The sequence below is a fragment of the Chaetodon trifascialis genome, chromosome 6 (genome assembly GCF_039877785.1).
Source record: "Chaetodon trifascialis isolate fChaTrf1 chromosome 6, fChaTrf1.hap1, whole genome shotgun sequence".
Classification (NCBI taxonomy): domain Eukaryota; kingdom Metazoa; phylum Chordata; class Actinopteri; order Chaetodontiformes; family Chaetodontidae; genus Chaetodon; species Chaetodon trifascialis.
Window position 1 is genome coordinate 19950974 of NC_092061.1, and position 26534 is coordinate 19977507.

The following is a 26534-nucleotide window of genomic DNA, read 5'->3' on the forward strand; positions in this document are numbered from 1 at the left end:
TGTCACAATTCATTGACATCTTTTGTTACTCGTTACTTTACAAATTAAGCCAACTGCAAACACAAAAGTAAAAAAGTAAAATCCTGCTCATACATTAACACATCAACAAAAAATAAAGCAATGATATAGTGTTAATATATAATACTATCAGTCACAGGGTAATTTTTCTCTGCATTGAGTACTTTCAGTCTTAATAGACCTTCATTAAACGCGTTCAATGCAGTACTTAATCCATTATCTGTAATGCAGTATTTTCACAGCGTAGAATTTGTACTTTTACTCAAGTTAAGGATCTGAATACTTCACCCACCACTGTATCCAGTAACCTGACTGTATCCAGCACCTGAAGGCAACACTGGTCATCCTCTTAAAAAAAAAGGAAAAAGGGAAAGGAAAAAAAAGAAAACAGCGGGTCACATGACCGCCTCCGTTATTTCCTGCAGCAGCAGCCTCTCCGCTACTCGCCCCTGCCTGCCTGCGACAGCACAGCAGCGGTGTGGTCGCTCCGAACGCACGTTCACGGGAAGAAAAGACACTCCACACACACTGAAGGCCTCTGCCACACTGAAACCCCTGCTTCAGTCACAGCGACGACGGATATAAAACACACAGATATATTTTTCTAATCTCAGTCGCTCTTTTTTATTTGATAGCGTTGTAAAGAAGTCAGTCCACATAATGGCGACAGCTGCGGTGTCTGCCCCTGCTGGCTGCGGCCCCAGCCCCGGGTCGGGAACGGAGCTGGTCCGCGGGCAGGCCTTCGACGTCGGGCCTCGGTACAGCAACCTCTCCTACATCGGGGAAGGAGCCTACGGGATGGTGTGGTAAGTGTACCTAAAAACTATGTTTCCTTACATCGCTTTTCACGTATTGTTCAGAGTTTACACCTTTCCTCCTTGGCCCGACATAACGGAGGCTAACTTACCGCTATGCGTTTTTCTTTGAAAACAACTAATGTCATGTTGGAGCTAGCGAGCAACAGTGTCAGAGCGATGGCAGTTCACGTCGGGGAAGACGGAGGGAAGACTAAATCACGGCTCAATCGGCTGGCTTCTTTGGCTGCACATCAAGAGGGATTTTGCGTTGTAGTGATCACCGACCAAAAGTCAATGCACTTATCCTGGACGCCTGTTTAATGTAGGTAGCCATTAAAAACTTGCATCAACTGGGAGCAGGCTTCTACGTAAAATACCATTTGCATGATTTTAACTGAGGTTGTATTACATCTTCTACTTATATAACATACAGCTTATGAGCAAATTTGGTATTTTGTCAATACCAACTCTTCATCAGGCACCCATCAGCGTGCGCGCTATCCTCCTCTTTAAATTTGCTGTGATTCTAATTGACTTTTTTAAAAATCTCCCCAAATATTGTAACACCCCGTTTTGTACTTAACTATTGAATATATTGATTTTCAGTCATAGTCAATACTGGATTTGTTGTGATCTGATGCTACAACATCTCCATGAAATTTCCATGGGTTCTCACCCATAGTAGCTGTACACTATGTTTAGATATGTAGGCAATATGCAAGACAATTTATTGCAGAAGTACGTCAAGGGATGTCCTTGTACATTTGTGTCAGTAACTGATACTGACACTGATGATATGCATTGTGTGTGAAGGAATTTGTAGATGAGACCCATATTGATCTGCTACCTGGGATATAGAGGAGGAAGAACTCATCAAAATTCAATTTTTGCACAGTTTTATTTGTGGTATGTAGATTTTATCCCCTTCAAATGTGCGGTTGTTATATCGATTGTGAAGATTTATAGTATTCACTTCGATAGGAGTTAATTTGCTTTGAACTGAATCTCAGATTTGTGAAGCTGAATCCCACTCTCCTCCTTCAAAAGCACTAAATCTTGTTTCTGTAGCCTGTGGTGATGTAGTTGACATTAAATGTGCACGCTGTGCTGTGTTACATAATACTGTATATTGTCCTTGTGTCAAACAGCAGCAGTGTAGATGTTTTCCTCTGTGATAAGAGGAGCTGGGGTTTCTGAGAACACCGATTCGACACATAGCTCACCTACAGTGGACAGTGTCGGGGATTGTTGAGCCTCTTTTTGTTTGCAAAATGGAAGACCCACCAAAAGCACACGGCTATAGCTATTACTTGTATGTTCCCCCATCAGCAAATGACTGGTATGTACTAAAGCTGAAGGCAAGCAGACCAGGTGAGATGCAGTCCACCGCTAAAGACCCAGTGCTGCAAGGAGATGCAACGAGATGTCTGTGAGGTTGTTCTAGCAATGAAAGAGACAACAGTACCTCAGAAAATGGGCTGGAAAGAAAATGATTTCAGAAATCCACCTCTGATTATATTAATGCTGAAACAATTAATTGCATATTATTTGGTCCAACTGTGACAGTTAATTAATCATGTTAATAATTGAAAGAATACAAGTATCATGTATATGCTGTATAAGTGAGGATTCACTGCTTTGTTTCTGTTTCATATCAGCCTGTCAGCCTTAATCAGTAGAGACCGCTGACTGTCTTAATGTGTGCTGAATTAATCATGTTTCAGTTACATTAAACTATTAATACCCGATGCTGCATTTTGTGCAGATGAGCTGTTTTGCTAACCCTGGCACATTTTACATCGATGTTGATTTATGTGCACTGCCCCCTATAATTAGACAAATAGATAAACAAGATTTTAGAAGATTTAGAAAATTTCATCCCAAGCTCCAAACCATTTTTTTGGGAAGAAAAAAAAAACACACTGGCCATCCATGAAGCTTGGTTTTTGGGGGACAACAGAAGAATGAACACAAATGTAAAAGAGCACTCTATCATGAGCAAAGTTAGTTGAAGTTATTCTGAGTTTCTGCAGCGCTCTACCTGAACCTCAGCTCACGCTAAGTGCTCTTTTTGCTAAAGGCAAAGCTGGGCATGGCGTCCTCTTAGCCAACAATTAATGTTGATATGTTACAAGTGGTAACTTGTGGGATTTTTTTTTTCCACTAGTTGCCTTCGTTCTCGTCATTGTGATGTTTTTGCACGTCACCTCTCAGAGATAACTGAAAGTTAAGCCATGTGGGCAGCACAGTGATGTTTTTACTCCTTGAACTTTCTTGCGATAAAGTTTCAGTGTCTATAAACTTAATCTGGGACCTGAGCTCCTTTTGTTACACGTTCATCTATGCTGGCCTTCAGTGCCCCTGCTCGCTACGCACTGTTTTCTTTTTCTGGGTACTATGAATGCTGCTTCAAGTAATGTGAACTGCATTAGTACAATGCTTTCCTCCCTAAATAAAGTTAATAATTTTGCTCAGCCCTTTGACAGTTTGCTTCAAGATGAGGCATCTTTTGATGTTGAAGCATGTTGTGACCAGTTTATTTCATCATGGGAATGTGTCAATCCATTTGTCTGGTTCATTTGGGCTGGTGTGAACGGTGCTTTGCAGGTCACACCAAAAAACTTGCCTTAAATTGTAATTCTAAAATCTTGATGACCTTCCAAGGAAATGCTGATAGAGTATATTGGTTGACTACTAGCAAGGATCTCAACCGACTGCAGAAAACAACCCAAAATCTCTGAGTATGAAGGAGACACCTGTATTCAGACGTCTCTTATTTCCTGACATCAGCAATTATAAATTAGAGCTACAGGCACAAACGGGTCTCTCATGCTTGACTAAGGTTACAGAGACTGGAATTGTATTTGTTTTGCCTCCCAGTGATGCCAAAATCTCTGAGCTGGTAAAAATGTGAGGTTACAAAAACTTTGTGTCTATTAAATGTGACCTTTTTATCTTTTACAAGCCCATCTCTCTGCTAAGTGGATCCTGTTAGACGAAATAAGCAACAACATAAACTGTTGTGACTATGTAATTTGAAAGAGCATTGTGATTCATTTTCTGAGGTTCTCAGAAAGAAGTTAAGATTTTTTCTTTTACTTTTTTTTTTTAAGAGTAATTCCGATTCTTGTAGCCTTTAAATGACTCTACCAACCTCTATACCAGCGGCAAAAGCATCACAAACAGCCCAGTATTGTCTCAGTTTGACTGTGATCTTCACTTGTATTCATGCAGAAGCCTGGTTCTTTACTTTGGTGTTGTTTCTGTATTTTTGGCGTGCTCAAAGGCAGTTGGAGTGGGCGATGTGTCAGCCTCAGCCTCCTTGCACTTGTCTTGCTGTGTTCTTCTTGAGACCTGTAGTTTTGAGTCAGTTGGTCATGTTGCTTTGATGTGCAGCAGCCAGAGAAAGTGGTGCTGTTTGTACTTCATAGACATGTCTTGGTTTGCATCTGAAGTATTTTTATATCACATTCCATTTTTTATCAGGGCCTTTGTGGTGGCAGTGCACCATTGTATATTGTACACTTAATATAAATACATAGACATATTTGATACCTTAAAATTGATATAAAAATAGTAATACTTCAGTCCTAAGGCTGGAGTTATATTTCTGCAGAGATGCACTTAAATGTCTCTACAGATACACAGAGTTAGGGTATAACTTGAATTTTACACCTTCCAAATATCAACAGCCATCGTGCAACCCTGTGCCCCAAACATGCTGATTGGTCGATCCCTCTTCCTGTTGGGAGACTGTCATTAAACAGAACAATAAATACGCACATGCAAACACCTTCAAATGACACCTGTGCACCTTCTAAAATTAAAGTAAGCAACATACATTACATGCATTGTGCTTACATGCTAAAAAACATTTCTAAAACTTAGAGGGTACTTAAGTAATTTCATATTAAAGATTTACACCGAGGTGCGTTGAAAGCTGGCGGTTCACATTGAGCATTAAGCATTTTAACTTACTTGATCACACGAAAGGTCATCCAGGGTCTTTCTAAATGCTATCCAACAGTAATCACTTGTCATCAAGGTATCACTACTGCAACTTCTCGTCACAGATTAGTTTTATCACCAACAGTTGATCTGAATTCTGCTTCAGAGACTGTTTGTGGGTTAAACACTGCTCAACACACCTTCGGTTTTCAATGTCATTTCACATAAAGTGTTTCTTTTATCTCTATTTCTCAGAAGCTAATGAGTGATACAGGGCGCGTGTCCATATTCCAAGTATAATGGGTATTGTCTAATGTACTGGAGAGAAGAGGACTTTAATCAAGATAAAACTTATTTTGTTAGTCTGTTAGCAGCCTTAGCTGTAGGTACCCCTTTCAGAGTTGTAGTTGTAGTACGTTGTACTGCTTTCTTTGAACAGTTTTAACAATTGTGCAAATCTTAATAGGAAAAGATGGGACAAAAGCTTAAAATCAGCGTGTGCTTCTTGCAGTTCTTTGTACAAAGAAAGTTCTGCTAATTGGTATGTTTCTGCAAAGTTTTGAGTCTGTTTAAGGATAAGTTTTGTTGTAAAGTCTGGTTATGTTTGACTGCATGGTAAGAGGGCGGTCAGCTGTGAGGCACGTCTCTTTCATTTTCAGAGTAGTCCTATTTTTGTTTTCAATAGCCTCTTGTTGATGGTAAGGCTGGAGCATGTCAGAGCTTTCCAGTGGCTGAGGGCTGTGTAGATTGACTGTGCACTGAGCCTCTTAACACAAGCCTCAGTTCGTGCACACCGTCTGCTTACACAATCGCAAGATACTGTATCACCCTCTGTGATGATATTCTGTGGCATACTCTGCCTTTTCATCCCACCCACGGGAACAGTTAGATCATGGGGGAAAGCTGTTGAAGTAGCCCATGTTTATAAAAAGTTTTGTATCTAAAATGACTGTTGGTGTTCAGTCATATTCCACCTCTTTGATATGAAACTAAATATTGAGATGCCATCTCATTGCTTTTACTTAGAAACATTTTTGTTGTTTGTTAATTTTTGTTTTTGTTTCATTAGCTGGTGTTAGTATGGGGGGGGGGGGCTAGATGGGTGCATGTCTGCAATTGCTTGTGATATCTCAACTTGTGTACCCGATATCGAGTACAGATCCTGCCCCCCCAGTCTGCGGCCCACTCTGACTGACTGAATGATGAAATAGTGAATTTTACAATGACATTGACAAAGAAACTGTATTTAATTTTAATCAGTTATATCATGACCAATACCTGATCTGTCTTTCAAGGTCAGTATCATCGCAGTTATGACTGACTGCAAATAATGTTATATATCCAGTCATATCAATGGATTTGCCACCACTTTTAACACGTTTATTTGAAAGACACATTTCCAATTGAAATACATCGAAGGCCATAAAAAGGATACTTGATGCGAGTAGTATTTTGTAGTTCAGAGCTCATTGTAAAAGTAAATTTAACTTGTTACGTCACAGCACACCTATGAAATGCCAGCATGGACAACTTCGTGTCAAACAAAATCTTACCCAGATTTTTTTGCCAGATGCCAGAGGTGAGCCTAAGGATATTACAAAGCCTATCTGCAAGATATTATGTGGCATTTATAAAAGACTGTGAACATCTTATATTAAAATAAGTTAAAAACTTTATGGCAATGTCTACTCTGTTCAAACAACAGCTTCCTTTTAAAGGCCTGTGTGACTGTGCTCAGTCCGACATATCAGAGCATCATGTTCTATTTAACATTATTGTATTATTTTTTGTTATATTATCTTTAATATCATGATCCAAATCATATCTAATCATAGATAAAGCCAGTAGAAGCCTTGTGCACTGTCAAGTGCCACAAATGTTCAACGTTTAATTTACATGTAGTATAGAGTCCAGACAAAGCTCACCAGGACATTTTATTTTGATTTGATCTTATAGTTTTAAGATATAACTAGTTGCCAAGAAATATAGTATACTTATTTAACACAGCTCTAGTAAACATCTCATCATCAGCCCCAAATCCCACAGTATTTCTTTGTCATTCTTGCCCCCTTCCTGGTGACTCTGGCTCCTTCTAGTCTTAATCTCGGCTCCTTGACCTGCCTGATTCTCAGCCGCTGCTGATGCTCTCCTTCATTCTTCCATGAGCCGTCCTCTTGAAATGCCACTGTGGTGCCCATCTCCATGGCAACCCTTCTGCTTCTGACATCAGTACCACCACTCCACAGCCAATGGGAGAAGGAGGGAGAGAAAGAGAGCCTTGACACTCTGAAATCCTGTTGTGCAATTCAGAAGGAGATGTAATTTGTGTAATTTGGGTGATTACGCCTGCCAAGACGAGCAAGATGACTTCTGGTTCAACAAACAAGTGAAGTATTCACACACCCTGCTGCTTGTTGCATTGAGGCTGATATCAGTGTTCATCATCAAGACCTGATGAATGCATTTTATTACTGCACTACTGTCACATGTTTGCATTTTGCATGTTGCATCCGCATATTTATCAGAAAATCAGCTGATTCATATGAGCACAAACCTTTTTGCTTCAGTGAAATTTGTAGAAGTGGTCAAAAGGCTTTGATCGAATCTCTTTGCCTTATTTTGGTCTCACAGTATGCTTGCAGAAGTTGAGTTGCATTGAAATCAGCACATGTGAGTGCTATCACAAGAACTATGGTTTTTGGTGGTGGTTGGTTTATGTTTTTCATCTTTGGAGTCGTGCCCCTATGGGCACAAAGCAAAAAATGTTCTCCATACTTTGGCTCTGACATCACTCATGTTTTGTGCATGTTTTTCTGCAGCCCAAACACTTCTGTGTGCTTTTTTGTAAACTTTGGCTAATATTCCAAATTACCAGCATAAGTTACACGTCCCCAATGTGGTTTGATAAACAGGTTGTTAGTAGAGTGTCAGCAGGTGGATGTGGTTGATTTTCCTGTTGGGTTGTAGAGAACATTTTACAATTTTCATAGTATTAAGGCTGCAAAGTTACTTGTATTATTGACTGATCTATGAGTCATTAATTATTTTATTTCATCACTAACCATGTGTCCTCCTTCACTTGGGTTGGGAAATATGACTGTATATGCTGTGTGGCAGGCTATGTAGCAAGGTTTGCTGGATTCTCTCATGATCTTGTGAATCCAGCTGCCTCTGAAGGTAATGTGACTTAGGCAGCAGGATTGCATATTACATTGTCACGTGTTGTGAGAGCCACAGTTGGTGGCGATGATGTACCTCTGAGCTGATTTGCCAACTGCTGCAGAAGAAGAGAGTGACATAGAGGAGAGTGGAACTGTGAATAAAGAGCAGGAGGCATCCCAACATCCCAAGAGGAGAGAGAAGAACTTCTTACTAAAAGGGGGTGACTTCTGTTGTGTGGACATGGTTTGGATAAGAATAACATTTTTAATTGATTTACAGGACAATTACTGTGGTGTGATTTATACCTTTACCATTTCATAAACTGACTGAAATATTTTGACCGTATCTCTCACCCGCATCCCTCGCCACATCCTCAAACCTCCCCTTGGCCTTCCTCTTTTCTTCTTGCCTGGTAGCTCCATCCTGAGCGTCCTGCCCACATATCCATGATCTCTCCTCCTCTCATGTCCAAACCATCTCAATCTCGCCTCTCACAGTTTGTCAGCTCTCCAGGGCATACCACTACCTCTCCAGCCTCTCCTCACCCTGCTCCCTACTCCCACTGCAGGTCACGTCATCTGAGGATATCATAGTCCACAGAGACTCCTGCCTGATCTTGTTCGTCAAGTGCACCATCACCACTGCAAACAATAAAAGGCTCAGGGCCGATCCTTCATGTAATCCCACCTTTACCTTGTACCCGTCCGTCTCTCCTACCACACGCCTCACCACTGTCACACTGCCCTCATACATATCCTGCACCACTCTTACATACTCTCTGCTACTCTCCGCTCCCCAATACCACACTTCCTCTGTCGGCACCCTGTCGTATGCTTTCTACAAATCCACAAAGTTATTAGTTAAAAACTCTACTGCAATCTCTTCTGAACATCTCTGTGCCTCCACAGGTTTGTCATCTGAAGCAACAGCCTTTCCACTCTTCAGCTCTTCCTCCTCCTCATAGCTGCCCTCACCTCATTCTTGTTAATCCGCCACTCTTCCTGATCACTATTTGCACATCATCTGCCCTTCTCTCTCATTTTCGTATTCATCAGCCCTTCAAAGTACTCCTTCCACCTAAACCACTTCAACACACCCCTCGTTTGCCAGCACTTTTCCATCTCTGCCCTTCAGTACCCCAACCTGCTGCACATCTTTCCAAGCTCTGTCTCTCTCTCTGGCCAGTCTGCTCACGTCCTTTTCTCTTTCCTTGTGTCTAACATCTCATACATCTTGTGAAATGCCTATTCCTTAGTCTTCACCTCTCTTCATCTGATTATCCCACATCTTCTTTGCCAACCTCTCCCTCTGTATACTTCCCTTTACTTCCTCATTCCACCACCAAGTCTCCTTATCTTCCTCCCACTGTCCAGATGACACACCAAGTACTGTCCTAGATGTTTCCCTAACCACTTCCGTAGTAGTTGCCCAGCCATCTGGCAGCTCTTCTCTACCACCTCCTCCCTGAACACACAGCAGTCTTCCTTCTTCAACATCCCTGGCTCTGCCTTCACTATCTTCCTCTTCTCGATCTCCACACTCCACAGCCATTTCCATCCTTTTTGCCATCTGTCCTTCCACATTCCTCTCAACAGCATACCTACACATCACCTCATTTCCTCTGTTCCCTTCACCAACATGCCCGTTGAAGTCCACTCCAGCCACCACTCCTCCTCCTCCTCCTCCTCCTCCTCCTCATCATCATCATCATCCTATGGTACACTCTCCACTACTTCATCTAGCTCACTCCAGAATTCATCTCTCTCCTCCACCTTATATCCATCTTGTCTGGCATATGCACTAACAACAGTCATCATCACACCTTCATTTTCCAGTTTCATAGTCATCACTCTGTCCTGCACACTCTTCACCTCCACCGCACTCTAGACATACTCTTCTGTGGCTATTACCCTGACCCCAATTTTTCCTCCCATCTACTCCATGGTAGGAATGTTTGAACCCCCCTCAGATGCTCCTGGCATTCCTATCCTTCCACCTGGTCTCTTGCACACACAGTTTATCTACCTTGTTTTTCTCTGACATATCAGCCAGCAATTTAAAGTCCTCACTCACACCTCCACACTCCTTCCCCATCTCCTTTCCTCCTGCTGCCTCCAGACATGCCTTCCCCCTTTCCCGTTTCTTCGCAGTAGCATAGTTTCCACCCTGCTGGTCAACACTACTGGTGGTGGTCATTGGTAACCTGACTGGACCTCGACAGATCATGTATGTAAATCAGATTTACAACCAGCATATTTGATTTGGCATAGCTTTTATACTGGATGCCTTTCCTGACGCAACACCTGGCTGCACTTTAAAACGCCTTTTTACAATTTCCTTAAACCCAAGGTTATGTCTTCAAATGTCTCTTTTGTCCAGTGAACAGCCTGAAACCAGTCATATTCAGTTTACCATCACATAAGAAAAGAAAAGACTTAAACGATGTGATGAGGTAACAGTTTGACACGTACCCAGTGACAAAATTCTTGCATCAGACAGATTAAATCCTGATTTCTGAAGAAGGATTTTGAATTATTTGCACATATTTTCAACTGAAAAGATGTTTTCCTGGCAGCTCTTGTGTTAATTGGTTATCCTCATTCAGGGATACATAAGGGCACTTCATTTAATTGGCAGAATTTTGATATATGCAAAAACAACAAAGTGAATTGGGTTGAATGTAGAGACTGGACTGGTGGTAGAATCTACGACCTTGCTGATAATCAGCTCAAACAGAGATACCAGGGTCCACGTGTTTGGTCGGCCCCTGAACGCTGGAGGTTACACAGCACTTCTATATGAGTGGCAGGATGTTTATAGGAAGGGAAAAAATTCTAATATTAAAAAGAGATGTGTTTTTTGTAGGGGGGCTGCTGTACTTCACATTAGACAGTAGAGTATTTCCCACGTTTTTACCCTGTGTGGGTTACACTGCTTTCACCACTGATGTGCCTCCATCCACAAACCTGTGTTTAACTTAAATGCTCACACTAAAGAAAATCTTTGTTGACCAGTGGATCAGATGGAGTTGTCGTACCTTTTTACAGTTGCACAAAGAGGCCGTTTAAGCTCACCGTGAAAATGTTTTTCTATGGGATTTCTCGGAGTCGACACAGCTGTTATTTACACACCACATTTCTTTTTAATGCCAGTGAGGATCTGTGCATTCAGTTTGTAATTAAGCTGGGTGTGTAGCCAGTTTAGTCGTGGTTTTGATTTAGCCTGATTTCATGCTAGTTGCTGTGAAAGATTCAAACCTAAAACTGTAGAAACGAGTAAAGATGTGGACATGAGAACAAATGGGAATTTCTGTCAAGTATTCTTCATTTACTGTATTGGGCCTGATTGCGTTTTTAATGTTGTCTCTGTTAAGGCTGTTGTGTAATCTAAATGATTTCATATGTTTTTTGGGTTGTCTAAGATATTTTAACAAATATTTTGTAATTACACAAATACATGGCTGTCAGGGGCTAGTAACAAGCTAACCCTAATGTAAAGCTGAAACCAGTCCTGTGACATAGTACACATACCACAGTCAGGATCTATAGAAATTGAAATCAAAGCCCAATGTGAGTGCACAGTGCAAGGAGGGAAAGTTGCTTCCTCAAAGTTTCCTAAATGTTGTCAACAATGATTAGTTGTCGGTGTTAAATCTTTTGCATTGCTACTCTGAGATATATGCAGGTGATTGCTTGTTATTCTGAAGTTTACTTTCTGAAACAAAACTTGACAGTGTTACGTAGAAATGTAATGTTCAGTCTATGTTCAGTCAAAACTTTTGTATTGGTGTATTTTTCTTGTTAAGGCAGGAAAAGGGCAATGCTTAAATTGTGTTCGTTGTATTTAACATGGGGTGCAAGAGCTTATATGTGTTGAGGAAGATGGTGAAACACACCAGGTTTCCAGTCCATCCCAGACATAGTTTATGAAACAGCCATGCAAGCTTGAGAGAAGCTCTTGCAAACACAAACACCTCACAGTCACTCTGCCAAAAATGGGTTATTGTGGTCAGTACACAGAGAAACAGGAAGCGTATTTTGATAAGCAAAAAGAAAAAGAGATGCAGCCAAATCCGAAATAGGTCCCATGAATAAATTTTTAAGTGATCAAATGTGTTAAACAGATTTGGTCCACTTTTTCCTCAAGTTTAACTTTTTTTTTTAACACACAGCTAAGAAGGCCATATTGTGTGAACTCTTGTAGGCGATAGTGAAGCCTGAGGCTTTACTACTGAAAACTCAGAGACAGCAAAGGATACATGTCTGCTCAAAGTAAAAGATTCAACATAACTGATACAGAAACAAAACTGAAAAATAATAGAATACAGGTACACAAATCAAATGTAGAATAAACCAGTAGATTACTGTCTGTGAAGTATAGGGAAGAAACAATGGGAATGTAAGGGGAGACATTACTGAATATAGTGTAATTTTAAAGCTATAGATTTTAGTAGCAGTTTCCTTGAGTACAGATTTTTAAAATGGAAATTAGGGCTTAAAATCTGGTCTTTATTTTGTTGATTAATACATAAATCAGGGTAGTATCTGAAATATAGTAAGATTGCCCAAGGTTTATATTTATCTGTAATTGTAGCTGTAATGGAAATATCAAGAGAAAGTAATAAAATATAATGAATTATTTCACGTAACTTTTCCTCTTATGACTTTGATTTGTGTTTGAATTTGAACATTACTCCAAATCTCAGAAATGAGATGAATAATAATGAAAATTCTTATTTTCATTGTAACACATTGAATAATAATAATAATACATACCATAATGCAAAGAGCCTCTAATCCCACAGTACCAATGCTTGATGCAACAAACAGCCTCACAACCTGTGACTGTTGTTTGAAGCCCACCCCTCCAACCTGACGCTTCAGCTCGCGCTGCTTTTAAAGCCAAGCTAAGATTCTGCGGTGTCTGTCTAGTTTGTGCATGGACCCTCATATCTCCACTTTCTTGCTACGTGTTGCCCTGAAGCATAGTGAGCTTTTCCCCTTCTCCCTTTAACCCAGCCCCTTGAACATCGTCATGGTAACAGCCCTATTGCATAACACAGCGGCTGCAGTGTAAAGCCTTGTATTCCCATCTCCTTGGAAACCCCCCCCCCAACACACACACACACACACACACACACACACACACACACACCTTCCTGGGCACTGAGCATGCTCAGAAAACAATACAGAAGCAAAGGAAACAGGAAAGGCAGCTCAGAGCTGATTGTCTTCACTCTTGCACACAAGAGCCTGCAGCTGTTATTGTCACCAGAGCATCTTTATTAAGATGAAGCACATGTCTTCAATTACAAGAAAATCTTGACACTGTCCATCTGTCATGACAGGTGATGACATACCTGCATATACAGTGTGTGAGTAGAAGTTCTCATAGGTGCATTTATCCAAAATTACCAAAGGAGTCAGAGGACTGTAACATAGGCCTGTTTTGTTGTTGAGTTATCAGGCAGTTTCAACGTCTCTTGATAAGTTTAATCTAACCTTCAGCTAAGGCTGAAATAATGATTATTTTCATTATTGTGAAAAATGTCCAGCACAGTTTCTCAAAGCTCAGTTACACATATAGAAGACTAAGAAAACCACAAAATATTTATATTTGTGAAGCTGACACTCATAATTTTGGGGCATTTTTGAAAATGGTTTAAAATATTTAATTTCAGCAGTTTGCATGCAGCCTCCCATTGGATTGAGCTGCAAAATGTATGGAGTACTTTGCCAATATTTTTATAGTGAGGAATTACAGTCAGTTGTGTGTTAGACAGGTGACACTGTCAGCAGGCTGTGAGCATCGAGCCAGGTGTGGCATCCTCCCCTCCAAGAAAGATCAAAACCATCAACAAGTCCCGAGGTCTTGAGAGTGTCATTCTCAGACTTAAAGTCCACCGTTTCGTGATAAGGCTGAGCAGCCCAGGACTCACAGTACAGTGAGGAAAGTATATTAGTACTACACACTCTAGTCAGTGTGCTTTGTACTTCCTCAGAAAGTTCCTCCTGTTATTCGCCTTGGCAAACCCACTAGGAACTAATGGGCTTGCCTCAGTAAACATGTTGAAATGTAGTGTGAAAGAAGGTTGTCCTCACGTCTCTTTGCACTAAACACAGCCACTGAGGTCATTTTTGTAATCTCATTGACGTCAGAAAGTGGGATAAACATTTAAATAAGACAGGCGACGACATGTTTAGAGCATAATGAAGTGTTTTTTATTAAAATTAAGGGGGTTATGAATAGGACCTATAGTGGTGAAACCTGTCAGTTACTTGTAGGAAGCCAAATTAGGCACGTTACATTTAAGATAATGTAAAAATAATTAGGCAGATTGCTTTTTTTCATGCAGCTGGAGATAGCATAGTATTGTAAAGACAGTCTGCTTGTGAGTTTACATCGTACATGAGAAACTGGTGGAGGCTGTACCATTGACTGTTCTAAAAACAATCTGAAGATCCATCTGAGCCAAACTGGCTCTGGTCTGGATCAGATGTCAGCTTTGATGAATACGTGTTGTGGCTCCCTGCTTCTCTGTGCAGGAGGGTATCTTCTGCTGTAGAACAGTAACATGGAGAACTATTGCCTCCCACACACACACACACACACACACACACACACACACACACACACACACACACACACACACACCAACACACACACACACACACTCCATCACAGTCCTCTCACACAAGTGGAAAGGAAGGTCACTCATATTTCCCTCGCAGAAGGTTGGCACACTTGTGTTTACATTTCAGTCCCTACACCCCCATCACTATAGCAACTCATGTTCTTATTTTGTCATACTATGTGGGTGTTTTTCAGTCATTGCTGTTGTTTGTAATGTGCAGAAATAAAATCGCTCTTGGCTACATGTAAACGATGAAGCTTAAGAACTTAAGGAAACCATTAATATCGCAAGTTTCCTCAATTTGTTGTCCTGAGGTACAGCTTTATTGAGCAGTTTTGCTGTTGTGATTGCACCAAATGGCAGCAAGTTGCAACAGTTTGAGACCAGATGACTTAGAAATCCAGAAAATCTTGGAAGTTGGCTGCAGTCATTTGCGTTTCTTGGCAGCAGGTGGTGAGTTGGACTTGGTTTTCATGTGTCAGTTCCTGTGCACTGAAAATGTCTGGCCAGTTCGTATACAAATCAAGACTATAAATTGTCATTCTTTGTGACAAACTTCAGAATAGGTGGACTGAATTTCTGTCATTACATTAAAACCTCTATGTGCTTCAAAGATCATGAACCCAAGAGTTTCATGTAACCCTAAAAATGATGTGAATTTAATAGTCACGGCAACACCCAGACATTGTTTTATTCCTATTTTAATGGATTGGAAAACAATACTGAGATGACGGCTGTTTGAGTTAAAGTTGGCATGTGATGCAGGTTTAGGCCCCAATGTGCTAATTCAACATACCTCAGGCTGAGTGAGCATGAGGAAGCTGAAACAGCCTTTAAGCCAGTGAAAAGAGCCAGAAATTCAACAGTGGACATGTCTGTACCTGGAATGGTGTGGAGGAGGTGTCTCATCACAGACAGGGCCAAGATTTCAGAGCGGAATTGAACAATTAGTCTGCTGAGTGTAGACACACTCAGACGGTCAGTCAGATATTTTCACACGTGTGAAACGGTGACTCCTTTTGTTTTTTTCCTAGGTTTTGTTGCATTTCGCTCAGCTTGGAGCGTAGGATTTTGTAGTACAATAATGTTATTGTCACTAAACGGTGCCACTGATTTGTCCCATTTAATTATCGTACACACCTGAACCTGAATATGCCAGCTACCAGAAAACCGCTGTTTCATCACTTAATGGAAAACGATTAAAAGATGCAGAGTAAACAAAAATCCAATGCTTTCAAAAATCGTTTGGACCAGTAATACTACTAATACAGGATTATGCTAAAGGTCATGGTGATATTTCTGTCCTTCTGATCATACACAGGAGAGTTTTCTGTGTTCATGTGCCATGCTGCTCTTTTTCTTTCACATTCCTTTAACTAATGGCCAACAGATCTCCTCATGAAAAGATCAGTGAGTAGTAACAGCTAAGATGTGTTTTTCCCAGTCTGGATACGTTGGTAATTGATCAGCTTTTTTCTTTTTCATCAAAAACTTTGCATAATGAACAAATCCTTTGATTTTGCTCTGTTAGCAGTATATTTGACACAGGTCTGAGCTTTTAAATGAGGGATTGACAGTAAATGGTCTCTGTCATGAAGCGTGCGTGATGTGATTGCTGCATAAGCTCCTCCTAAGCTTTGTGCATTCACTTATTGCCTCTTCTCAGCATCTGGCTTTAGTGTGAGATCTGCCCGACCCCACTCATCCCATGCATGCAAACATGCTTTATCATTTCCTGTATGCTTTGCACTAGTGTACGTCATAAAACGTGTGGGAAATCAGAATGAGGTCAACTTACCTTTATCAAGATGCAAATGATCTTTGGGCTCTTTCCCTCTGGCTTGTCTGTATTGCACACGTAAGCCCAAGCAGTGGTGACCATATGTGAATTTCACTGCATCCCCTCAGCTGACCTGCAGTGCTTGGTAGCTGAGCCAAACAGAGATCATCTCTGAAGTCCACTGAGCTGTGTGTCACCATACTAAACTGATGGCTGTGGTCAGTCAGGTAGCAGCACTTCAGCAGCTCTTGTGTAAAGCAACATTTTCTGTGGTTGGAAGTTTTGTTCCACTCCTACATTTCTATTTTTACCTTTATTGAACAGACACTGCAGCAGCATCACTGCTTTCTGCTCCACACTGTATCAGAGGTGTATTTGCCTGTCTAAATACTGCTAATGCAAACTGAACATTTCCTGCAGTCACTACTTCACATTAAGAGCTTTCCACCGGCAAACCACAGGAAGGAAGCAGCATTTGTCACTGAGGTTAGCGCCTTACTGCTGCTGTTCAATGAAACTTGATCTGCACAGCAAGATATGATTAATTTTCCTTTTCTTTGATTGTCAGTGGATCATTTTAAAATATTTGTGAGGGCAATGATGTAAAAAGTGAACTGTTGTGGTGAAGAGCTGCAGGTGATGGGCGCTTTTGTGCAGTTTGTGCAAACCAACAAACCTCCAAAATGTCATCAAGCTGAGAATCCTAACTAATCACATGCTTTTAGCAGCAAGCACGGTTGTTTACGGCACAGCTTGGTCTGTAAAGTGATGTTATTGGCTCCTATGGAAGAGATATGAGTGTCCATCACATGCTTCTCTGTAGCAAGGATCGTGGATATCACTGAGACTGAGGCTTCAGTTGCACAGAAGAGTCTGTACAAAATATACAAAACGGGAATTTAAGTATCAGTATTTCTGGGTGCTTTTAAATGTTTTTTCAGGCTTTACACACTTTCTAAAGAAGTTTCAAAAGAAAGTATTTTACTCCTTCAGTGTTTGTGTCTAATTATTGACTTTTGTTTGTTTGCTTTTGTGTTTTTTTTTTTTCTAATAATCCAGCTCTGCCTATGACCGGGACAACAAGATCCGTGTGGCCATTAAGAAGATCAGCCCCTTTGAACACCAGACGTACTGCCAACGCACCCTGAGGGAGATCAAAATCCTTCTGCGCTTCAAACATGAGAACATCATCGGAATTAACGACATTATCCGCACACCAACCATTGACCAGATGAAGGACGTGTATCCTTTCACATACACTATTCATTAACGATCTTTTTCTTGCATTTGGTTGTTAATAGCATGTTACAACAACATTATACATCTATATTATACTGCCATACAAGTTTGGAGTGCAGTTGACTTTGACACCACTGTCCTACCAGCCACTAACTAGATCAGTTCGCCATGTAGCTAGTGGTCCTATTAGCTGACTCTGCCCACCACCCTGCTCGCCGCCAGTATTCCCACTGGATCCCCCCTTGCTCCAGGCCTGAAAACCTCCTCCTACCACCTGTCCAAATCTTTTTAGTGGTTTAAACACCATGATTCCCCTGGTGCTCCTAGCTAACAGTCCAGACAGAGTCTGCTAACAGGACCACTAGCTGCATGGCTAACTAGCTAACAGCAGCTACAGTTTGCAGTAGTTGCTGTAGCTATTAATTTAGCAGTAAATAAGTAAAGCGGTCTGTCCATCAGCAAACTCTCTAAGTCACAGTTATTTTCTCCATAAAATATGATCCAGTTTCACCAAATCAGTGAATGATGTCATTAAGTTGTGTTTTTGTACGGTGATCACTGAGGCCCAGCCCCTAGTTTTTATACCTCTAGGCCGCTGACAGCTGTGGTCAGAGGCATTATGTTTTCTGGTTGTTCGTCTGTCTGTGCACATGTACTTCCCATTCTCATGAATGGAAATTCCTTCAAATTTGGCCCAAATGTTCACTTTGACTTAAGGATGAACTGATTAGATATTGGTGGTCAAAGGTCACTGTGGCCTCATAAAAACACAACTCAACATTTCGTATGTTAATAATGACATTTCATACAAATGCCTCATATGATAAAGAAGATGATGAAGAAGTGATGACATTTTATATACAAAAGGCCAAAGGTCAACTTCACTGTGACTTTTCTGGCCATATTCAACACCATAAGTCAGGAACAGAAGGGCAGACTGTGACCATATTCCACATTTGGTCAGATGCTGAATTGGTGACACTAATGTTGGGTGTTCACCTAGAAACTGTGCTGATTGCAAAGATCGTCTGTGCTGCCTGGTTGAAGATGTGTGTGAGGCATCCAAGTTTTACAGTTTGTAGATTCTTAGCAGCATCATCCATATTTGAAGTCCATCACAAGCCTGTTGTCAAGTTACGTAGTGAATGAAAGAGGCACCCAATTACAAGTCAGTTCACCACAATTGTTTTAGCTGTTAAAAGTATTTGTATTTGATGGTTTTCAAGGTATTTGTGCTTTCAAGCTTATGTAGTTCAAACACTTAAAATTGCATCTTTGATACCAGTGAAGTCGGTCTTAGCCTCTTTTATTTGTCGTTGAATATGGGTTGTCAGATATATTTCATTACATAATCGCCACCTGTCACCATATATTTGGAAGAGAGGCTCTTCATCGTAGCTCAGCAGTAACAGGAGCAAACTGGATGAGTTCATAGTTTCTGTCAGTTTCATAATGCAGTTTGTGTAGTTTTGCACTCTGCCTTACCTAAAAGAAATGGCTGTAACTGAAGCTCACGGTTCATCAGCTCACGCCTTCCTGCTTGCCTTGCTTGCAGACAGCATGAGCATTCGCCCTAACATAAACCATAAACCCTTCCAGATAAAATATCTCACCTACAGATCAGATTTCTTTCACCAAATTAGGTTAAAGCCCACATGGGCCAAACATGGTTTCAGTTTGTTGTTTGTTTATGACCACTGCGTTTGCAAGAGGTGTACACCACTTCCCACGCAAAGGTTGTGATCCATAAAAACAAACTTGATGGGGTAAATGTACGCACTTTTCTTTTCTCTACGCTGAGGTGGAGACATTACATGCCAGGAGAGGGCACACATCCAGTATATATATTTCTATATATTTCTACTTTCTATTATATTTATTCTTATAGCACTGGCTATATGCAGGATAGCAGTGGTCATTGATTAGGTTTGTCTAAGGATTAGGGTTAGAAATTGGTGCTCCTGCCGTGGTCGGCAAACCGGGTCTGGTGAGCAGAATTAGAAATGTTGCTCCCAAAATTAATGCGCTTCACTGTCTCATTCACCCCATTCAAGGCTGTTGTGGCTAAACTGAATGGGGATCTGAAAGAGGCTCTGGACAAAACAATGAAGATAATTAACTTCATCAGCTCGATTCAGGCGATGCTGCCTGGTGAACACACCTGTTCCACAAATTTGTGATGGTTTTTCAAGCTACTCAAGCTGACTTCTGACACCACAATGGTGCAGTGCTTCTCTGAACTCAGGGATGAAGTTGTAGGTTTTTTGAAGCAAATAAATGAAAAGCCTCTTCCTGATCTCATTTAACAAAATGTTTAATGAGAGCATGTGATTTAAAAAAAAAAAAGATTAATACACATAAAAAAAACCCCGAAATATTTAATAAGAGCATGAAAAAAAACAGTCCATTCTTGCATGAAGATGAGGTGATATATTGAATATACTGTTTGGGTTTCCAGCTGTGTGAGCTCAGTTGTGTTCCCTTTTTCCCCACAAATTTGCATCTTTTAAAAAAATGCTTTTATATTATGTGCATAAAAACACGAGGAGCGTGCTTTCCCATAAAGTTGATGATTCTTTAACGGAGCACTGTGCAGATATATTGTCCAGGATCTCATGGAGACAGACCTGTACAAGCTCCTGAAGACTCAACACCTGAGCAACGACCACATCTGCTACTTCCTCTACCAGATCCTACGAGGGCTCAAGTACATCCACTCTGCCAACGTCCTGCACCGTGACCTGAAGCCTTCCAACCTCCTGCTCAACACCACCTGCGATCTCAAGGTAGTGTCTCCAAGAGACCTTGACGCTGATTTAAAGGCTTGTTTTCAGTAACTAATGATGCATATTTTGCTTCATATTAAACATTGGTTTATATTTCATGGCCAATATTACCAGCATTCAGTCTTATCCTCCCAAATTACATTTTTGGCAGTGTGGAAAGGCCTCTTCTGCCTCAATTTAATAGATTTTAAGTTGAATTATAATCTCCCATGATAACATATTGGTAGAAACTCTGTCATGCACTGATGCTGATGAACCTTTCACGTTCTTCCTCTTTCTGCAGATCTGTGATTTTGGTCTGGCTCGTGTGGCTGACCCTGACCATGATCACACTGGTTTCCTCACAGAGTATGTAGCTACTCGTTGGTACCGAGCACCTGAGATCATGCTCAACTCCAAGGTGAGTGTCCTCACCTGCCATAAAATGTTGACATGTCTGCATTTTACAGTAGGGATGGGTATTTTGAGCGTTTCAAGTAAAAATAGTATTCGATTGTAAACAGGAACTTAATTTCCTCTCCAGCAGCAAACACACTCCCCTCTAACAATATTAGGCTGCATCCTGAGCTAATCTGGACATTTTTACATTATTACAAATCAACTGCCTGTCACATGTACCTCACTATGTCTGCGATATCTGTTTGTTTTTTATGTGTAATTAGAATTTACTGGTTATTTGGAAATCATGATCCATCTCTGGTTAAAACCTCAGTCCTGCATTTTGTTTTGTAAAGCTGAATAATATTGAAAGTATGTCAGCTAAGTGTTTCTTTTTTTCACCTTACATCAGCTGGGTCTTGAATATAATTTCAATAGTTAAAATAAAGTGTTTTTAAAGTTTGAATATGAAGTTAAACAGTCAGAAGAATGAGGCTAACACTGCTCTAATGAGTTCACTCTCACTCTCAGGGCTATACCAAGTCCATAGACATCTGGTCAGTGGGTTGCATCCTGGCTGAGATGTTGTCCAACAGACCAATCTTTCCCGGGAAGCACTACTTGGATCAGCTTAACCACATTTTGGGTAACAATTCTCTTTGCATCCAGTGTTTTTAGGATGGGTGTGGTGCTCAAGTATTTCCCCCACAAATTTCATACGAGGATAATGTGAAGTCCAGTATTATTTGTGGTTTAGTGCATTTTCAGGCAAATGAGGTTTCGTTGATGAGAAGATGGTTTCAGAAAGTTTTACATTGGAGTTTAAAGGTTAATTCTAGTGAGGTTTTTAATCTATTCATTGTATCAACACATATATTTGTTGAGTGTATCATATTTCCTGCTGTATGGTGACAATATCTAACTCCTGAAAATAATATTTAACTCCTGAAATAAGTGTGTTTAAGTACTTAAAATAAAAATCTGCTACTTTTGATATGGAAAATTAAGTGTATATAATATACTGTATCCTGTGCCCATCTCTTTGTCTTGGTTACAGTAAGTTTGTCATGATGGTCATAGCATGTGTCAGTTACTTGAAAGAGTTGAGAAGAGACTTGAACTATAATTTCATATCCATCGATACTGCAGCTCTTAATATGCATTTTGCACTTTTTTGTCTTTATTCTTGATCACATATTGCTTCTCCCATCTGTCATTTTGTTGTGTGTTCAAACTGTTGTCATTTTTTGTCAAGAAAATTTCCCCACGCAACTGAAAACTTCAAGCAGGGCCTGTGTGAATTGACAGTGTGTTTCATTTAGAGTTGTGCACGAGCTACTGGTCATGTACAGAATCGAGGAGAGTAATTTTTCTTGATAATCTTCTCCTCAGGGATCCTGGGTTCTCCCTCTCAGGAGGACCTCAACTGCATTATTAACATCAAGGCCAGGAACTATCTATTGTCGCTGCCTTTGCGCTGCAAAGTGCCGTGGAACCGCCTCTTCCCCAACGCTGATCCCAAAGGTCAGAGCCACACACATCAGTCCCACTGATCATAGAGTTTCTAGAATATTGTGAATCCTTGAGAGGTTGCACTGCAGACAAGGGAGAGCTACCCCTGCTGGAATATCATTTCATTTGAAGCGCAGGTGCTTGGTAGCTTGCTGGATTATTAAAATTCAACTCCAATTCTTTCATCAATACTTGATCAATATTAATGTTAGCAGAAGAGAAAAGATAATTGACTGACTCATCGTTTTCCACCTGTAAATAATCCAAACAGCATGTTGGGTGTGATGGTGCCCTCTAGTGGGCAGGCACACTCACTGTCGTTTCACAGTCACCCTGAATTAACAGCATCTTCACCCTGTTACATGTTCACATCCTTGTGCTGCAGCTCTGGATCTGTTGGACAAAATGTTGACCTTTAACCCTCACAAGCGGATCGAGGTGGAGGAGGCCCTGGCGCACCCCTACCTGGAGCAATACTATGACCCTACGGATGAGGTGAGGCGGTCACCTTGGGCTGTTGGCTGTGAGCCTGGGCTATATGAGCCTGTTTGGAATCAGGATACGTCATCTTTTGTTCATCAAGATACCACGTCTCAAACTTTTTGTCATCTGTTTCGTTTCTCCATAAATCCCCAAATGATACCTACATAACTGCATGATGGTGAAGGTTTTTTAAACTGGTACACTGGATTCAGCCGCTCACAACAACATGTCCTCTCTGATTTGCTCTGTAGCCTGTTGCTGAGGCCCCATTCAAGTTTGACATGGAGTTGGATGACTTACCCAAAGAGACACTGAAGGAGCTCATCTTTGAAGAAACTGCACGTTTCCAGCCGGGCTTTAGGTCCTAACATCTTACACAGGTCAGTCCAAATCACTGCAGTCCTGAAAGTCAACAGAAACTCAGTGCTCAGAGCTGCAGGTACAGAACAATATTACCAGTCGCTGCAATGAAGTCTTGAAACAGGCAGCTTTTCATAGAAAAAGATCTGGGTGATCCTCATTGCAGGATGTTTCCACCTCCGCTGCTTTGAAAATGCAGCACAGTTGAGTGTCCATCATGTAAACTACTTTAAGCAATAAAACTGTGAGTGAGTGGTGTTACAGCTTTACAAAACTACGGGTTCAGTCGCGCTAAATTTAACCACTCACCACTCGAGCTGAAGACCTCACAGAGTTCACTATAATATACGTTAAAATTTTGCTTTTGTAGAATGTGAAGTGGAGGTTCTTCATCAGGATAAAAGCACTTTAAAAGCCATCAATCTGAACTGCTACTTCAAGCATAAATCAGCTTTATTGCAGCAAGTTTGTATCCAAAGCTTAAACAGTCCTACGTTAATGCTTGACATTCAGATATTTAAGTATGGATGCTCATTTCTACCAAAAATGGTATTTGACATTCACTCCATGCTGACGTTCCATTGTCGGTTTTTGTCCACTCCTCATTAAAAACACCTCTCTGACCTGCTCCTCTTTGCGTCTCCTCCATGGAGGTTTTCTCTGCAGACCTCTTAACCTCTGTGATGTAACCCCACTTTATTTTTGTGTGTCTCCTTGTTAAAGTGTCCAAGTGAAAGCAGACTCACAATTCAGTCCACGTTGTGGAATGTCACAACTCGCCTTGTTGCACTACTTATATTTACCCAGCACCGTGACTGCTCGGTTGAGCAAATTCAGCCTCCCCTACAAAAAAATCACTTGCCTTTGGCGGGTCGTGAGTGCCAAATTCCAACCCTGGTTGCAGATTGAACCTCCATACTTATTTTGGTACTAACCAAAATGTGTCAATAGCACCAAGTATTAGAAAGTAAACACAGAAAGCTGCTGTCCAGATTCATATTTTTACTGCATTTTATTCAGATCCATGTCTCCATGTTTCACTGTTTTAAGTGCAGTGGGCTGTTCTGCTTCAGGGAGCTGCCGGCTCATATATGATTACAAATCCTATATAAAACACTTGCACATGTTTTGCATGAAAAAGGTCACTTGCACTCCTCAGATGTGGTGTCTTCTCCCCCCCAATCTCTGCTAACCACCATCTGCTCCCTGACAGGCCTCTTGCTGTGAAAATAACTATCAGTGCCTCATTTTATAGCCTCTCACCTGCTTTGTGTCAACATATGTAATTACTGTGTGTCAACTCTGCAGCATTTCTATGCATAACACGAGGCCACTGAAAAAGAAACAGAGTGTGACGTCTTCTGAATTAGAGCAGCAGAAAGCACACAGCTGCTCTGTGCAGCAGCAACAGGTTGTTTTTGCAGCTTTAAAATATGTTGGGGGGGTCAGGCTGATTTGATCTATATCACACCAACATTAGGCCAATGCTAGTATTTTTTTCCAGGGGATGTTCTGTAGTCTTTAGTCATTTTGTGCAAAAAATAAATGTAGTTCATCAGATTAACCTCTTTTGAGGAGCCAATCAGGTTTTTGAATCCAGTCATGGATATATTGAGATGATATCTACAAGTCTGACAGGGTTATCTACATTCATTTTCATTTTGTCTGGGGGCAGCTGCATCTGACAAACATGTTTATGTGGACTAGCATTTGAAGATGACAGCTCATCGAACAGTCAGTCTAAACATAAGGTACATGCTGATTCAGTTCAGAAGCAAAAGGAGAAGCATGTTCGTGTTTCCACATCAGGCTGTCTGGTTTGTTTTATGTAGCATGTTTCATGCATGGAGGCAATTCAGAGTTCATTTTAAAACACTATGCAGGAACCTTGAAAGTCAAATTAAGAGGATGGCAAACATTTTAAAAGACATAAAGCTAAAAAAAACAAGCAAATCTGTGACGGCTCATCACACCTGGTCACTGTTTCTTCTCCCTGCAGATGATTCTGTGGACGGGCTTCTGCGTTGCCACTGCTCCTCCCCGCCTCCACACTGTTGCTGTGATGATTTTTTTGTTTGGTTGGTTTTTTTCTCCCCCCTCACCTGTTGTCCACATCACCTGGATTCCTTGGGTCTCACTCGTCCAGTCCACTTTGCTCAGGAATGGCGTCAGGAATCTGTCAATCAATCAGTCATCCTCTCTCTCTCTCTCTCTCTCTCTCTCTCTCTCTCTCTCTCTCTCTCTCTCTCTCTCTCTCTCTCTCTCTCTCTCTCTCTCCTGTCGAGGTGGGGGAGGGGGGCAGGGGGAGGGGAGGGTCACATCACAGCTTACAGTTTGGGGGTGATTTTGTGTTTTAAGCCAAGATAAACAATTTTTTTGTGTGTCTCAAAAGGCATTTGGCTCTGGCTATTCCTATTCAACCCTTCACGTCCAGTTGAATGACAGTGACAGACTAGCTGTTGTGTTTTTCGGTGCAGCTGTTGTGGTTATAACTCTGCCTACATTGCACAAACAACGGTAGATTACGTAAAAGAATCATCCATCGTCAAGAAGATCTTCTTTTCTAACCTTTGTCGCACTGTTACAAGGGACACCTTGATCTCTAGCTCTATATTTTTTCTCTCTTTATCACTTTGAAAAAAGATAAACCCGAGTTAAATCAACTGATTTATGCAATGAAATCACATAATCAGCCAGAGACTTTATGGGCCACAAGCCATCACTCAAGTGTTGATGAGGATCTATATTTTAAAAAGACCTTTTATTTCCTCCTTAACAAACACACTCATAAGGTCCTAATGCAAATATATACATAAATACTATATATATATATATATATATATATATATATATATATATATATATATATATATATATATATATATATATATATATATATATATATATATATATATATAGCCCAAAGAGTCTTAAGATATTTCAATGGCAATGGTGATGATAGAAGGTGAATCAGATGAATTTCTAACTTTATTTCATTGAAAACAAAAAAAAGATCCCTGTTTTCATCTCATAGGCTTCAGTGCGATGTCAGGCTGTGTGTCGATGCGCCGAGTCACAGGCGCGTCCAAAGGTTTCACCATCAATTTCTGCCTTAGCCATGAGAAACTAAAGGAAACGTCTGTTTATTTCCTAGAAGTCTGTATGTACAGTATGATATTTTTCAAATGGGGGAAAATTTTCTGCGTCAGGACAAGAATTCAGTTATCACACAGAAGTCGTATCGTCTGGAGGAAGCGTTGTTGTGCCTCCCCTTTCGTCCCGTTTGGTGTTTTCCTTTCTCCTCTTCAGTCTCTGTTAATCTCTCTCTCTCGCCTTGTTAGAATAATACTGTGCCCTTTGCATGACTGTTATAAGCTCTGTATACAAAGACAACGATGTTAAGTGCCACACAAGCCGGGCAGACCTGCCAGGAGAGC

The 26534-nt window shown here is 40.8% G+C and overlaps 1 protein-coding gene across 1 annotated transcript; it reads left to right on the forward strand.

Annotated features, from left to right (window-relative positions):
- Window positions 1-459: 459 nt before the first annotated feature.
- On the forward strand, window positions 460-25733 carry mapk1 (mitogen-activated protein kinase 1). Its single transcript, XM_070963658.1, has 9 exons — window positions 460-824; window positions 17399-17581; window positions 20175-20364; window positions 20648-20764; window positions 21274-21388; window positions 22135-22266; window positions 22640-22749; window positions 22989-23117; window positions 25097-25733. The coding sequence occupies exons 1-8, from the start codon at window positions 679-681 to the stop codon at window positions 23103-23105; spliced, it is 1110 nt and encodes a 369-aa protein (XP_070819759.1). The 5' UTR covers window positions 460-678; the 3' UTR covers window positions 23106-23117; window positions 25097-25733.
- The last annotated feature ends 801 nt before the right edge of the window (window positions 25734-26534 follow it).